The sequence below is a fragment of the Solanum dulcamara genome, chromosome 10 (assembly GCF_947179165.1).
Source record: "Solanum dulcamara chromosome 10, daSolDulc1.2, whole genome shotgun sequence".
NCBI lineage: Eukaryota > Viridiplantae > Streptophyta > Magnoliopsida > Solanales > Solanaceae > Solanum > Solanum dulcamara.
The window spans coordinates 10,293,119-10,306,457 of NC_077246.1; the positions used below are offsets into that span (position 1 = coordinate 10,293,119).

Here is a 13,339-nt window from a genome sequence, read left to right on the forward strand (position 1 = left end):
TCAGTAGTTGTTGTTGACGGTGCACATCTTGATGGACCTTATAAAGGGACGTTTGTATCAGCTAGCACACTTGATGGGGCATGTATTACTTTCTTATACTGTTTCTTATTGAATAATAGTGTGCCATCTCATTTTTCACGTTTGTTGTGATTCTGATGAATTCTAATAACTATTGTATCGCTATTATTGATTTATTAGGTTGCATATTGCCGTTGGCGTATGGTATTGTTGATACGGAAAATGATTCATCATGGACGTGGATTTTTCAGAATTTCAAGAATGCATTTGGAGAGAGGGACAATATGTGTGTTGTATCAGATAGGAACGAAAGCATAATCAAGAGTGTAAGCATGGTATTTCCCAATGTTCCTCATTTTGCATGCATATGGCATATATGGAAAAATGTGTGTACTAAATACAGAAGGAGCAAAGCTGTACTAAGTGACATCTTCTATTCAATGGCCAAGGCATACCGAAAAGATGAAGTCGATAAATTAATGGCCAAAGTTGAAAGAATCGATCAACGGGTGGCACAATATTTAAAAAATGCAGGATACGAAAAGTGGTCAAGGGTTCATGCCACTGTCAACAGGGGTAGAATGATGACTTCTAACATCGCAGAATGTATCAATGGATGTCTTGTTGAAGCACGAGAGCTGCCTATAATTGACTTTTTGGAGCAAACGAGAATGTTATTTGGTTCTTGGAACTGCAAAAATAGAGAAATAGCATCTTATACAAAACATACTTTGGGTAGAAAATTCGAAGATATCCTAGTTTCAAACACGATCAAGTGTTCGAGAATGAAGGTACACGATACATACTTTCTTACGCATATATACTGATACATCAGTTCTGGTACATGATAGATACTTTCTGATATATACTTTCTGATACATATATATTGATACATCCATTCTAATACATCATTTCTGTAATTGAATCATACTTTATGATACATATATGTGTTATTTATTTTTTGGTGGCTGATGATTCATCAGTTATGTATAACATGTGCTAATTAAATAATGAAACTTCAATTATGATACATAAGTTCTACATTTGATACATAAGTTATGATACATATATGTAAAGATTATTTTCCTTCAGGCTGATGATTAATCAGTTATGCATAAATTGTTCTAAATATATACTGATACATCAGTGTAGATACATTATTAGTGTAGATGATACATAAGTACTATTAGATATATGTGAAGTTTATTTATATCAGTTTGTTGCTTCGTCATTCAAGTAAAGTCTGTGCTCATTATTCACTGATATATCAATTCGGATACATCAAATGTGTAGTTGATACATAAGTACTGACACATATAAACATAACATGTTTAAAATACATACTGATACATCAGTTCTGATACATCATTTCTGTAATTGATACGTACTTTCTGATACATATATGTGAAATTTATTTCTTGCTGGTTGTTGATTCGTCTGATATGTATATCCTGTGATAATTATTACCCTTTAACATCAGTTCTGATACATAGTTGTGTATGTGAGGAAGCAGTACTGATACATAAATTTGAAATATAATTCCTGCAGGTTGTTGCTTCATCAGAGTATCTTTATTCTGTTTACGAATTAGGTATAAGATACATTATGTGTCTAGAGAGAAAAATATGCACTTGTGGTAGATTTCAACTAGACGAGATACCATGTCCACATGCAATTGCAGTGTTAAAGAGCAAGAACATTACTGACCTGCACCCATATTGTTCTGATTACTACAAACCAGAGGCATTGGCAAATACTTATGAATTACCAATGGTTCCAATGCCAGATAAGAAAGACTGGACTGCTCCGAAGGAAATTTTGGAAGAAATTGTCTTGCCGCCAATATACAAAAGGATGCCAGGAAGACCAAAGAAAGGGAGAAAAAAGTTCGCTAATGAGAAAATAACAAGTAGCACAAATTCTTGTGGACGTTGTGGCCACGAAGGCCATAACAGAAAGACTTGTAATTTCATTCCTAAATAGATATGATGTTTTTGGTATCTCGGTGTACATTCTAATTGAATCATAAAATAACATCTATTATTATATTTTATATTTGAGTTTGACACGTGACATAAATATAAAAATCTTTTAATGACAATTTTTTTATGTATCAAGATTAGAACATTTTATTGCTACAATTTTTTAAAACTAAAATAGAGGACGTCCATCGGTTCGCCATGACTTGGATTAATGACAAATCTCACATGGTTTATTTTTTGGATCGTTATTTTCCCAAACATAAACATTCTTGTCTTTTCGACAACCATAATTACACAAAAGTTGTTGGTGATACATAAGATCCTATTTGATATAGGTTGTAGATTATCATATGCAGTAAATCTTGATAAATGCGAATCTGATACATAAGCAAGATGTATCATATACTTTAAATCTTGAGACATAGAATTCTTATGCAAAAAATTAATGTATCAGAATCATTAAATATTGAGAAATGAGAATTTGATACATGTGCATAATGTATCATAATAAAAAAAACTTGATTCATGTATCAGAATTCACAAAATGTGACACTTATGAATATTATACTCGATACAAGTTTGATACAATAGAGTATAAAACATAAACTTTGAATTTATATTCCATTTTGACACCAGAAAAAAACATAGTAAATCTGAGGTATGGAAATATTAAAATATACTAAATATGATACATTACAGTTTATGTATCAGATACATTGGAAGAATCAGAATCACCTAAAATGTTTACTATCAAAAAAAAATTATTGGACATCAATCAGTTCTCCTTGGTTTGGAGATATGTCTCTCCTTGGTTTTTTTGGATCGTCGTTATCGCTAACATAACCATCCATGGCCTTCTGACAACCATATCTCCATAAGAGTGTGGCATATCTTGAACGGAAGAATTGAGCGTTTAGTCCGGTACTTGGAATAGAAATTCCATCACTAAGATATTCAGCAAACATGGCCAGGAAAACTCCACAATCCCTGCAAATAAAGGAATACAGGAATTTAGAAAAAGTAAAATTGACATATGAATGATTTAGGTATACATAGCCGATGTTAATACTCACAAGCTGCCACTTCCCTGTTGCGCAATTCCTTCAACATACTCAACTGCTAATGGGTGATGTGGTTCAAGCATATTACCGGTTGATTTGTCCTTGTATGAATCAAGAGACGATCAATCAGTACGTTCGTTGTTGTCAAAGAAACCACTGTCTTGCAGGTATGTTGGTAGCATTGCTGCTATCTTTTGGATCTCTTGGGAAGGGTTGCTACTTCTTCGTCTAGGCGATGAATCATACACACGTATCAACCTCTCTTTCAACACAACTACCGCAAGAACCCAATGAAAATCCATGTCACAGTTTACTGGAATGTATACCTCATCTACTAAATGCCAGGGCAAACCGGCTGGTATTGAGAAACCTCTTATTATGTTCTTCACGGATCTCTCTTGATGAGCTGTAACAGTGGCCCTTGCCATATCTTCTTGTGTAGAAATGTTAGGTGGAAGGTGATAGTAGCGTGTGTGTGCATATTCAATGTAATTTTTGAAAATGCAATTTGTCGTTGTGTATCGATACTGATTGCTCAACTGCATCTTCGATTTCTTCCGAAGGTAGTAAAATATTACATCGATGTGCTGCACATTTTAAGAAAGTATTAGTTATATAACAACTAGCATCATGTATCAGATTATGTATGTATCAGATACATTTATCTATCTATGTATCAGATACATTAATATGTATGTATCAGGTAGTTAGTATGAGTTGTATCATATTATTTATGATGAAATTTTTACCTCATCGTTCCAGCATCTGTCCGGCTGTGACATTAGGTAGAACCAGTTCTTATCTTTAGGAAATGCCACAACAAAGTCCATTCTTTCAAAGCCGAATGAAGAGCACTTAGATCTGTAATGATCCTCCTTCGAATTCCTGAATGGAAACTTGTAGTTTAATAACATAACAATTATAATACACGACTTGTATGGGTATAAGTTGAATATGTCATACTTACTTGTTGCCATGTGATTTTAGAAGTCCTTTATCTATCCATTGAGAGTAGTCTGTGACAAGCTCGGAAGGGGGTTGATAGCATATACCAAAACCTTCAAAAGGGTGTGTCTGATGCGTAACATCTGACAAATTTTCCTTTCCCTTTTCACTCGACCCAAAGTTTGAAAGATACGGCGACTGTAAGATCTTCGAAGGATGCGTAACATTTGGCAGATTTATCATCAGCTACTCCTCCATCTTTCTTTCCAGTGTTCTACACGTAATGTATAACGTCATTAAAAAAATTAATAATGTTGACTTTATCTCAGTAAAGAATCTAATACATTACCTGTAATGTATCAGAATCAGCAATAAGCTGATCAGTATCTGCTCTTTGTGGTTCCATTTGGCGTGCTGATACATCCTTGACGGATGGTTCATCTTCCTGGAAACATAATAACATTTACTTATGATATATATATATACTAAATGTCTAGATATATATATTTAAAGAGGTAGAGCTTATACAAAATATATATATAGAATCAAATTATTCATCAATTTGTTTCTGATACATTACCTTTAATGTATCAGAAAAAACTTGCTGATCAAATAATTCAGGAACATCTGCTAAAATGCTTTGTTCCGATATGTTGTCCACCTGATTTATTATGGTGGATGGTTCAGGTCCCTGAAAACATAATAACATTTATATTTGATACATGACAATGAAAAGTATCGAGAAGTTTAAAAGCATAAATATCAAATATTACATGATGTATGTACCTTAATATCTTCCTGGACATTAGATTTGTCATTTTTTTGGGGTGGGTCAGATTTATTTGCAAAATTGTGCACCTCCAATCCAGTAGGTGCTTCTTGTTGTTCAACCACATGGAATGATTGATCAAAATCATCTTTTTTAACTTGAGATGATATGCCAGTCATTCGGTTCGTCATACTGTCGATGGCTTTCAAAAGATCAATGTGATTTGAATCCATTTTGTTCTCCAAACGCTTGAACTTCTGGTCAACCTTGATACATGTATATGAAAAATTAGAATGTATCACCTAATTAAAAGTATATTGTACGTGATACATCTTAAAGTAATAACTTACGTATCTCTTTAGAGACTTCTTTATGGACTTCTTCAATGCTTTGAATTGCATATGAATAATTCGATCCGAATGACCGGAAGATTTACCTCCTATAGCTGACTTCGCCCCTGGTACATTGTCAGGAGAAACAAGCTTTTCTGATTCCTTTGGTGACTTTGCCCCCGGTTCATTGTCAGGAGAAACAAGATTTTCTGATTCATTTGGTGATAAGAAATCCTTGTGCATGTTGGCTATTTCTACTTGAATTGGCTTTTTAGCAGGGGAAGTCTTCATTCTCTTGGAAGGAGCTGGAGAAGATGTCTCAGCGACATCCCTGGATCTCTTTAAAAATTCAATGGGTGGTGTTGTTGAAAAGTCCTCAAATCCAGTGATTTCATGAGGTTTTCTAAAATTGACATTGGCAGCCGATGTTGAATCTTCAGGTTTCTGTTGGCTGTCATGAACGGCAATAGATTCCATTTCATGTTGAGATTGGACAATATTGGAGCATGGATACTGCAAAAAAATTGAATAATTGATATATGTTAATACTGATACATAAACATGATGTATCAGAAATATTAATCCTTCATACATGCTAAACTGATAGAAAAACAACATTATCTGATACATACATGCAGATGTATCATGAGATATAATTCTTGATACATTATAATTTGATACATAAGATAGAGATTTCATGAGTTGTAAATACTGATAAATGAGTTTTCATGAGCTGTAAATACCTTTCTGATACATACCATAATATGTATCAGAAAGGTTATATAAAGTATATGTATAAGATACATTATATCTTGATACATTTATATCCTGATACATAAATATATGAGCTGATACATCTACTTTATGAATCAAATTATACTGTATCAAGGTCATGGATATATAATGTATCTTAGATTTTATGTATAATGAATCAGTGCATAAACGAATAATATTCAAAGCATGTACCTCACTGAAGATGGTAGACATGAAGGTCTCAAATTTTGGCTTCACGGCGACAACACGCCAGTTAAGAATTCTGGGAATTTTATTACCCACTCTTACAGCAATTTCAGAGGGAACTTGAGATGCACATTCATATATCCAAACATTCAGAGCGTATGGCATGCCGCCTAGACGATACATTTGTTTGGCATTTGAAAACTCCTGACGCATTCCTTTTATCAATTTTGAATATGCTAATTTCCCCATGGATATTGCTCATAACTACCATCTTCTACCATCTTGAAATCATCAACTGATATAGGTGCATCACCTAGTTGAGAAAAAATAAAAGTATGGATGAAATAGAGAATGGCCATCTGAATGGCATCTTCGTTTGTTTTCCATCCTCCAACCAGAAAACGCTCAACGAAACGAGCTTTGTTGACCCCATTTTTGGCACCAGGAAAATATAAAGACAATAATCTACTTGCTTGATCATCAGAATACTTGAAGTCATTCATATTACCGGTGCATCGCAAACCAGTAATGATAGCAAAATCATTTATTGTAAATCGCAGTATATTACCCTGCACATGACGAATGTGCAGTTCTTCTTTGTTTTTTTGGTCTACCTCAAGAAGTAAGAGGCATTTGATGATTTGCCCTTGAAAGTTGCAGTTTGGCATATCTAAGTAGTGACCAAATATAGATTGCCTAAATAACTTTATACCTTCTTCACCTATTGATGATTCAAAATCATCAAAAAAATTAGCCCTATATGCCGTTCCGAATCTCAATGGGTGTGATGGGATCTTCTTAATGACGTATTTCATTCCCTGTATTGACATGAAAATGGTTAAATACAACTTGAACTCTATACATGGATACGATGTATCATATGCATTAAGATATCTGATGCATAAGATGAGATTCTGATACATACAGAAGATGTATCAGAAACAATTATATATTATATTCTGATACATACATGTATATGTATCAGAATCATTAAAATTTGAAACATCAAAAAATGACACTTACACATGGTGTATCAGAAATAGTAAATCCCTAAAAATATTGCATTTGAAAAATACATTATGTATCTGATACATAAATCTATATGTATCAGAATCATTAAAACTTGAAATAACAAATACTGAGGCTTAAAGATGATGAATCGGAATTAGTAATTCTCAAAAAATTTCATATGAAACATACATTATGTATCTGATACATAAATGTATATGTATCAGAATCATTAAACTTGAAATAACATAAACTGAGATTTAAACATAATGTATCAGAAATAGTAAATCTCAAATAATTACATTTGAAAAATACATTATGTATCTGATACATAAATATATATGTATCAGAGTCATTAAAAATTAAAACAACAGAAACTAAAACTTAATAATGATGTATCAGAAATAGAAAATCTCCAAAAAAATACATTTGAAAAAGATAATATGTATCTGATACATAAATGTATATATATCAGAATCATTAAAAATTAAAACAACAGACACTTAAACATGATGTATCAGAAATAAAAAACCTTCAAAAGATTTCCTTTTAAAAAGATATTATGTATCTAATACATAAATGATATGTATCAGAAACATTAAAACCTTCACAAAATTTTCATTCTAAAACAAAAAAACTTAATTGAACACATACCTTTGGGAGATTAGGGCGTGTTGTAACCCCTTCAATCTTTTTGACTATTTCATTGGGTGCATGTTTAACTGTAGCTTTTGACTTCAAATTCTCACGTAGCTTATTCATCACTGCTGGATCGTTACGATGTTTGGATCTAACTTCGTCGTAACCTTCCCAAGATGAATCAGACCCGGGAGAAATAAGATTTCGTTGATTTTTAGTGGACTATTTGAGACCATGAACGGAATCCATATGTATAAGCTAAAGTATGAGAAACACAAATAGAAAGATTTACAGAAGAAAGCAAATGATAAAAAATTAGAAGATTTTTCAAAGATTTTCAGAAGAAATCAAAATATACAAATTTTAGGAGAAATCATATTGAATGAGGATGAATTAAAGTTTCATATAAGGAAAGATTGATACATTACCTTATTTGGAACCTTGAAATTGATTAACACTTGAAGAGTAACTAACTAACAAGAGCAAATTAGGGCAAGAATAGAGGAATAGGGCGGATGTATCAGTGACTTTTAGAGAGAGAAAGGAAAAGGAGGGAATTTGGAAATTTTTTGATGTATATGGGAGTAAAAGTAAATATATTAGGGGAAGTTGTGTATAAGGGTAATTTACCCTAAATTTAATTTGTCAAAAAAAATATTTGATCGGATTGTCATAAATGTTCATTTTAATGAATATCCTAACGTGATACCGTCATTCGATCAGTATATTTAGGATTCGTTTGATCATGGGAATATTTTTAATTTTTTTTGTGAATTTCTTTTTACTTTATTGAAAAATCGTGTTTAGCTATAAATATTTAAATTTGAAAAACACTCAAAATTCTATTTTTGCCTTTTTCACTTTCACTTTTTTCCTTTTTTTATTAATAAAAATAATCAATTTAAATTATATGTCATGTTTGAATTATATTTCATATTTTTTTTTCTTAGGAAAAGTACATTCAAACAACTAAATATTATTTGCAAAAATTATAACTAAATACAATTGCATTGTCAACTTCAACTCAAAAAGTTTAAATGAAGTGAAAAAAATATTTATAATAGTATGTAGTAGATCGTATATGAGTTCAATCTATCTCATTATGTGACTATCTATTTTGAGATATTACTATTTTAGAACAAATTTGATTATATATTTCAGGTAAATTAGTCAAATTGAGGATTCTATTGCATTTTAGAATGATATAAATCATATTTAAATTTTAAATTTTTTTTGTAAAAAAGTATCACCCTTCATCGTAGAGATAAAAAAAATTATTGAAAGCAAATCAATACTAAAAACTCATTCGACCACAATCAGAAGAATAATAAAAATAAAATTAATGAAGCATTCATGCATGCATGCTCCTCCAAAAACAAAGACACGAAATCCCAGATATATAATACAATATTTATTTTCTTGTTACTATTATTAATAATGAAACTAACAAGGAAATCTTTGTTCAATAATATCAATAACAGTCGTAATTAGATGTCTTGGATTCAAGTTTGGAATACGTATGAAATTGTCTTTGTTAAACTAGAGCTCTTTATCCTTAATGTGATTTTTTTTAGGACGAATCCAAATTTAATTTATCGAGCTTCAATATAATATATGAGAACATTGAATGAAAAATAAATTTAAAAAATCCATGTTAAAATAAAAGAGTCTCTATTAAGCTTTCTTCGTTTTAATATGTTTGTCTAGTTTTGATTTGCTACAGAATTTAAGAAAATAAAAAAATATCGATCTTTCGAATCTTGTGATCTTAAACTAAAGATATATAGAATGTATCAAAATACTGTTTAATTTTGTGATGTTAAATATGCCACAAGGAAAGTTAGAATAAAGAATTTGGCAATAAAAAGAAAAGAACTATTCTTTTTTTAAACGGATTAAAAAGAAAAATAAGACAAACCAATTGAAATGAATAGAGAATTTTACTATTCCCTTTGTCTCAATTTATGTAGCACTCTTTCCTTTTTAATTTGTCTCAAAAATATATCACATTTTCATATATAATTAGAAATAATTCAACTTTAAAGTTTGATATATTTTTACTCTTAATAAAATGATTTATAATCACATAAAATATTTACAATTGATTTTAGATAGTAAGTTACATAAAAATATTTTTTTAATATCAAATTAAATTATATTATATAAATTGATACGAAACAGTTATTAAGTGTCTGATTTTGACAATTATAGAGTGTCTGATTTCAACTCCTAATAAAATATAGTCAAATTGATATCAAATGTTAGAAACATATATATTAAGACAGAAGCTGATATTTAGCTTGAAATGGAAAGTTTTAGCGCCCCTATAAAAGTCAGCATGCATAGTAATGGTATAATTTGTATTTCGAAAGTCAAACAATCTAATTCTGATCATAAATTTATAGATGAGTTATTATATTAGCTTTTTTCAGAAGATGAGGATAAGGTTAGGAGTCAGAAAACGTTCATTAGCTTTAAGAGGTAATTAATAAGGTAATCAAAGCCATTTAAAACCCAATAATGCTAACAATGTTTTTATTTCCTATTAATAAAAAATCATTTTCCAAATCAGTTACTTTACATAATCCTTAAAACATTGATTTTGTTCCTTCCAAAAGATTAATATTAAAATACTTCTTTCGATACATGTTTTTTCAAAACTGGTTAATTAGTCATGCATTGTAGGGACCGAAGATTTATTAACTGAGGCTTCCAATTACAATATTAATTAGCAAAAGAATGAATTAACCATATCGTAATAAACTACATATTATTCCACTAAAATTATGTAATTGCACTCCTCAATATTAATTTCAAAATCTGTCATTACATCTTATTTAACTCTCCGTGCTAGAATTACTGACACTAATCGATTAAATCAAATTTCTGAAAGATTAAATTAATCAACTAATTTAATTATTTATCATCATGCTTAACTTATTTCACATGATGAATATAAAATCCACCTGCAGGGTTTTCATATGAAAATTTATAAGTAAACATGAAGGGTGTCTTCTATCTCGATTCCGAGACACGGTTCCATCAACTAATTATTATTTCATTAATGTAATTGGTCATTATCCAATCTACTAGGATGTTATTGATTCATTAAAAAGTCTCACCTTTAAATAGATTAAAATAATAAAACAAATCACATAGATCTTAATAGTTATATTAAGATTAAGAGTATAAGTACATGTAATGGACTAAAGAATTTATTTATCAATATTCAGAATATAAATAAATATCTCTAATTGATCCGTTCAACACATACAAAATGAACTAGCACAAGAAGTTGAAATTTTAATCATTCCCATAACTAAGATCAAATTATATTTAATCTTGTGCTACAATCATTCTGATATTTTTCCAACTTCATCTTTGATTGTGAACATTTACTTTATAACTTATAAGAACCGACAATTTTAATCTCTAATGTATGAGTTAAGTTACTCAACACACAAATATAGCACTCATTCATAACAAAATGAATGGAAGATTCTCTGTGCTTGCATTTCGTAGAAAATTTGAAAAGAGAGAAATCAAAGGTGTTTTCAAGACAATTATAGCTCTATCCAAAAATTGAAGTGCCGAGCCATTTTCTATTTTTGGTGTAAAAGTGAATATATGGAAAATATAAAATCTTTTGTTGATGTCCTCGTATTGAAAAAGGTTTTCAATTGGACACCATAGTACAAGTATACATGGAAAAGAATATATGTCCAACATGGATTTTCCGGTCCTTCTCCTCCTCCCTCCTCTTTGTCCTTCTCCTCCTCCCTCCTCTTTCTTCTTCTCAATTTATAATGAATATTCCTAGGTGCCATCAAGAGCAAGAAAAGGTGGAATGCAGGATCCACAAAAGAGAAAAGGAACATAAGAGAATTGAGAGAGTAAAGATGGGAAAGTGGATGGAGAAAGGCCTAAAATGTCCCTTAAATATTTGAATTGGTACAAAACTAACTTTTATGCACCTTTCGGCTCCTAAATACCCCTGACGTCAATCTTATACCCTCGATATGAACCCTTTGTATGATATTTGTTCTTATTTTTAACAGCTCCCCTAAAGTAAAATAATTAAATATTTATGTTGCCTAATCTGATTGGTCCAATTTTAAATCCTTCTCAAATAAATAATAAAAACCACATATGATTCATATTTTGACCTGATAAGCTTGAAAATAATAATTAAATCAACCCCTAGTTTACTATAACTCAGCTCATAAATAGGGATCCAACTAAAATCCATACTAGCCCCATCTGATTGTCCATCTAAAATAAAGATTATTATTTTTCATTAATATAAAATTTTCTATCAATTATATATTTTCTTCTTAATTCCCTCTTTTTATTCTTTTTTTAAACTTGTATTCTTAATTAGGATACAGAGACTCAAACTTATAATGAAGTTATATGTTCAGATAATTTTAATTTGTATTATTGTAATGGTGGGGTGGGGATAGGAGAAAATGTTATTTTCATGCTTTTATTTTGAATTTTGGGTACACATATACGTACATAGTTACTTAATTAAATCATCTATTTAACTAATATTATTTCTATATGAATGTCGTCGTTATTTTTCTCCTTTTTCTCCCTTGTTTTTATCACAAGTTAAAAAAAATTAAAATTTTAAAATAATGGACAAGATCCAAGAAAAAAAAGTGCAAGAGAGAGGAAGTAAAGAGTGGAGAAGGGGGAGGGGGAGGTGGAGGTGAGTGTAGAGAGTAGTGTACTAACCTTTTTTATTTTTGATTTACTATGGAACCCAAAATTAGGTTAATGATATCAACCCATATATTTTAATGGAGAAGGGCTTAATTAAAATGCTCTTAAACTATGAGATTTGGTACAATATTGTCTTCTATCCACCTTTCGAGTGTGGGCCATTAGAAATAATTAAGGATATTATTCAGTCAAAACGTTGACGTCAAGGATATTTAATGGTGGAATGATGGATTAAGGATAGTTTCATATTAATTCAAAATAGTTGAGGGGAATTTTAAGCCCTTCTATGAAAAAAGAAAGGTGTTTTTTGAAGAAGAGCAAAAATTAAGGGATTAAATATCCGTCCACATGAGATTTTTCTGCTCCAACAAAATTGAACGAGGATATATATATCTTTTATTTTGTGTTTAATAACATCAACCAAGGGGAAGAAAATCAAATGAGTTTCACGCTTTTATATATCACTCCCTTTCATGTAAGAAATGATTCAAAGTTTGGAGAAATTCACTCAACCAAGGGCAGATAACGATAATCCGAACTAAGATTTTTAAATGAAAAAACATAAACCAATAGCAAAACAAAAAGTAGTAAGAACTGTAAAGAGCTAAACACAATTGGTACTCTAGTTCTCTTCAATCAAAAACCTAAAAGATAATGAACCAAGCATTAGTATGTTGCACCATCACTAGGGTTGCACTGCTACACTAGTACTTAAATTGTTAAGTCTTTGAAAAGAGAAAATAATAAGAAATGTGAAAAGATAATGAACCAAGCATTAGTATGTTGCACCATCACTATGAGATTTGGTACAAGATTGCCCTCTATCTACCTTTCGAGTGTGCTCCATTAGAAATAAGGGTATTATTTAGTCAAAAAATTGTCGTCAAGGGTTTTTGG

General features: G+C 30.6%; 2 protein-coding genes across 2 annotated transcripts; one reads left to right on the forward strand and one right to left on the reverse strand.

Annotated features, from left to right (window-relative positions):
• The first annotated feature begins 168 nt into the window (after positions 1-168).
• On the forward strand, positions 169-2,001 carry LOC129871634 (uncharacterized). Its single transcript, XM_055946593.1, has 2 exons — positions 169-809; positions 1,567-2,001. The coding sequence occupies exons 1-2, from the start codon at positions 303-305 to the stop codon at positions 1,999-2,001; spliced, it is 942 nt and encodes a 313-aa protein (XP_055802568.1). The 5' UTR covers positions 169-302.
• Positions 2,002-3,183: 1,182 nt separating this feature from the next.
• LOC129905030 (uncharacterized) lies at positions 3,184-4,249 on the reverse strand. Its single transcript, XM_055980425.1, has 3 exons — positions 4,029-4,249; positions 3,811-3,946; positions 3,184-3,648 (listed from the first exon to the last, which is right to left on the reverse strand). Exons 1-3 carry the CDS (start codon positions 4,247-4,249, stop codon positions 3,184-3,186), a joined length of 822 nt encoding a protein of 273 aa, XP_055836400.1.
• Between the last annotated feature and the right edge of the window lie 9,090 nt (positions 4,250-13,339).